General features: G+C 46.2%; 1 protein-coding gene across 1 annotated transcript in view; it reads right to left on the bottom strand.

Moving 5' to 3' along the window:
• Positions 1–1,006: 1,006 nt before the first annotated feature.
• The window catches only part of CCDC103 (coiled-coil domain containing 103), a 6,146-nt gene continuing 3,602 nt past the window's right edge, over positions 1,007–3,550 (bottom strand). The window contains exons 3-4 of the mRNA XM_019523526.1: positions 3,129–3,261; positions 1,007–2,156 (exon numbers count right to left, since the gene is read on the bottom strand). Coding sequence (XP_019379071.1) covers positions 1,656–2,156; positions 3,129–3,261 — 634 coding nt within the window. The 3' untranslated portion in view covers positions 1,007–1,655. The remainder of the gene's footprint in view (positions 2,157–3,128; positions 3,262–3,550) is intronic.

The raw sequence follows: 3,550 nt of genomic DNA, 5'->3' as shown, positions 1-3,550 counted from the left end.
AAACCTGTGGGAAGGGAGGGAGGATCTTTAGGAAGAGACATATCTGCATTTCCTGGAGGGAGGTCACAGGATTAGCCATAAGGTATATGTGGGCATGTGCATAGAGATGTACACCTGAAGGCAGGTAGTTATTAACAACACCTGGTGAGGCTTGCAGGAGGATGTGATTTGTTTTACTTTACTACTGGGGGAGGACAGGACTCATCTTTCCAGAGCTGGGTATAATCTGACAGCTATTGATTATGTTTGAATGGCCTTTCAGGATAAAGACCCAGAAGGACAGAATTTGTACTCTGTGAGTTTCATCCAGTTTAGTTAAACAAACTTCATGGCTTAGTCTTTTTTGTGACCTACACATGGTTTTACTTCTGACGCCTAGGGCTGAGAAACATCCAGTTCCCTATCTCTGTTTCCCTCTGCATCACTCCCTAAACCTAATTCTCCTTTCAAAGGCAGTGGCCAGAGTTCTACCTTGCCACCCATGACTATCTTCACTCCAATGCAATCTGCTTTCTTGTTTGTGTCCTGATCCTTCTGCATCCCCACTGCTAGCCAGTCTGCAGCTTTCTACACTTCAGTTCCTGTCCGTCCAGACTCACTTCCTCTAATAATCCAAATAAAATGTTAATTATGGTGGAGTGGCCTGCAGCAAGGTCATGTCTTGGCATGGAGATTATTACTAATCTTTGGTGCATGACCATGACACCTCAAGATCTGCACTGTAATAATTCTGGTCCTGTTTAAGAAAGTGATCACTCAACTCATTCCCAAATGTTAAACTCATGGAGGCTTGTACATGAACACCTTCCAAATGTAGCTCTGTTTAAACATGGCAATATAACTGATTGTTTCTCAAAAATGCCCTCTAGGCAAGGAATATATAGAAGTAGGGCAGATTTGGTTAGCCTATAAGGTGCAAATCTACCCTGTCTCCTATTTGACTTCAGCTTAACATGGCTAAATGTCTCTCTGCTCAGGGAACATATACACAAAGAACAAAAAGAGGTGAGGAATTGATTTTGATTTTATTTTTTACCCTACTAATACCACAAAGACTCCCTTATAGCTTTGTCCTCAGATAATCTACTGATTATTCCCTATTTATAGCAAGGATTCCTTTCTGTGCATGGCACTTTCCCAATTCCTGCAATACCATTCTTTCTGTAACTAACATTTATTTGTACTGGGGTAAGCAACTAAGCTAGGTACTAAGACAGATACAGAGAGGATTAGATCGGCAACACTCTACAGAGAGGAATTCTCAGGGTATGTCTACACCAGGTCCCTTGCATGTTCAGGGAAGGATACCCCCAAGCCCACACAGACCCACTCATGTGCACTGGGCACAGAAATTCGGTAGCGCAGCTGCTTAGAGATGTCTACTCACATGGCCACTCTCAAGACCTTGGTCTCTGGGGTGCTTGACAATGGCTGCATGGAAGTCCCTTAAAGCAGCTTCACCACTGTGTTTCCAGGCCCAGTGAATGCAAGTAACTGGCGGGTAGACTGTATTTGGAACCATTCCTCTTCGGACATGCTAGGGACAAGGTGTCATGTACCCTAAGAGTCCTGTGATCTTTGATCGGAGAGCGGAGCTGAAGGATCCCTACTCTGGACTCTGCTCCCAAACACCCTTGCAGTGAGCCTGTGCTCCTTCACATGAGTTGGTAACATTTCATCAGCTCCATCAGCCTCCTCTCATCTGCCTCCTTCCCCAGGCCACACCCCTGGAGAAGCATTTCACTCTCAGCTTCTCTTGGTTCTTCCCCTAGAGTTTCTGATCCTGCCTTGGCTTTGCCAACAGAAAGCCCACAAGTGCTATAATTTCTGTTCATGCTCTTCAGTTTCTCAAACAAGTCCCTACTGCTCTCCTTTTCCACCTGGCTCAGGAGATCCACATTGAGCCCAAAGCGCTTAGTCTCTGAAAGGCTCTGTAAGATCTGCAGGGTGGCTTCTCTGTCTTCACCACAGACATTCTCTGCCAACACCCTGAGGAACTCACCCAGGAGGCCAAAGCCGAGATCCGCTTGAAAGATTCTGCCCAGGCCTGTGCCTCCGAGCTGCAGTAGGAACCGGTATTTTTCTTGCCCACTTTTTAAGCATCTGCGCCAATCTCTGTAGAATTCTGTAGAGGTTTCAGGTAATCGGTCCAACCCCTGGGAAGAAAAGACCAACAGCAATAAGTGAGCACCAGGCTTCTCCTGTTTCCTTTCCTTTCTACTTCTGAAATCCCTCTCATTAGTTTGTATACACTGATGACTGTCTGAATGCATGTGTGTGTAAGGGGGTATGGGATCCTAAGTAAACTGGCAAAACTCCCATTGACTTCAATGGGGCTGGGATTTCATTCCAAGGAAAGAATGGATGGTGGTCACAGAGAACAGGTCACCTGTGGTAACTGAATAGTCACAGGGAGAAAGGTAAAATAGTACTATGGCTCAGAAACCAATGAAGAGACAGCAAACAAAGTTCAGGAGTAAAAGTCTAGTTTTTACCCCGGCAATAAGGGAATAGTGGCAGAGACAGGATGTAGGACTAAATGGAGATCTGATCTACTCAAGAGATTCCGATATTTGGGATTTGTTTAGGGCTTGTTCACCTATGGAACTGCTATTTCTTCTGAATGGTCTTTCCTCAGGTTGGGGGAGGTCTGCTTTTTCAAATCCTCATTCTGCGCAACCTAACATCCATTGCTTTATCTACTGAATGGCTTCTGGTCTGTTTTGAATTTCACACACTATCTTGTTCTGCAATAACTTTCAGATGTCGAAAAACCAATAGTGATGGGAAGATGTAGGGTTGGAAGGGACGTTGTAGATCTTCTAGCCTGACCCCCTGCCCTAGGCAGGACAGAAAACTGGGCTCAAATTACCCCAGCTAGGTAAATGTTGAGCCTCCTCTTAAACACCCCCAGGGTAGGAGCCATCACCACTTCCCTTGGAAGTTTGTTCCAGATCCTAGCCACCCTGACTGTGAAGTAGTGCCTTCTAATGTCTAGTTTAAATCTATTCTCTAGCAACTTATAGCCGTTATTCCTTGTTACTCCAGGAGGCGCTCCGGGGAACAAGGTCTCTCCCAAACCCCGCTGGTACCCCCCAGCAAGTTTATAGACAGGTTTTTTTCCTCACCTGGGCTATTTCCACCTCACTGTTCTGCTGGCACTTAGCTTGGGTTGCACAGGAATTCCACAGTAGGTTTTTCTTTTTTCCAAATTTATCCTTTTTCTCCAGGGGCTTCAGGTGTGATGCCCGCACAATATCCCTGTAAGCAAAATCCTGTGAGAGCAAATACCCTCCACTTCAACACCAATGCAGTCCTGCAGGGAAAGGAGGTTTCATAGTTTCATAGTTTCTAGGGTCGGAAGGGACCTGAGCAGATCATCTAGTCCGACCCCCTGCCATGGCAGGAAAGAGTACTGGGGTCAAACGACCCCAGTAAGGTGGTCATCCAACCTCCTCTTAAAAACCCCCAGGGTGGGAGCCTGCACCACCTCACTTGGAAGCTAGTTCCAGACCCTAGCCGCCCTGACCGTGAAGTAGCGCCTCCTGAT

The sequence above is a fragment of the Gavialis gangeticus genome, unplaced genomic scaffold, assembly GCF_001723915.1.
Source record: "Gavialis gangeticus isolate Ggan-Ray unplaced genomic scaffold, GavGan_comp1, whole genome shotgun sequence".
Taxonomy (NCBI): domain Eukaryota; kingdom Metazoa; phylum Chordata; order Crocodylia; family Gavialidae; genus Gavialis; species Gavialis gangeticus.
Note: the sequence above shows the minus strand (reverse complement) of the source record. Positions and strands in the feature narration are given on the sequence as shown.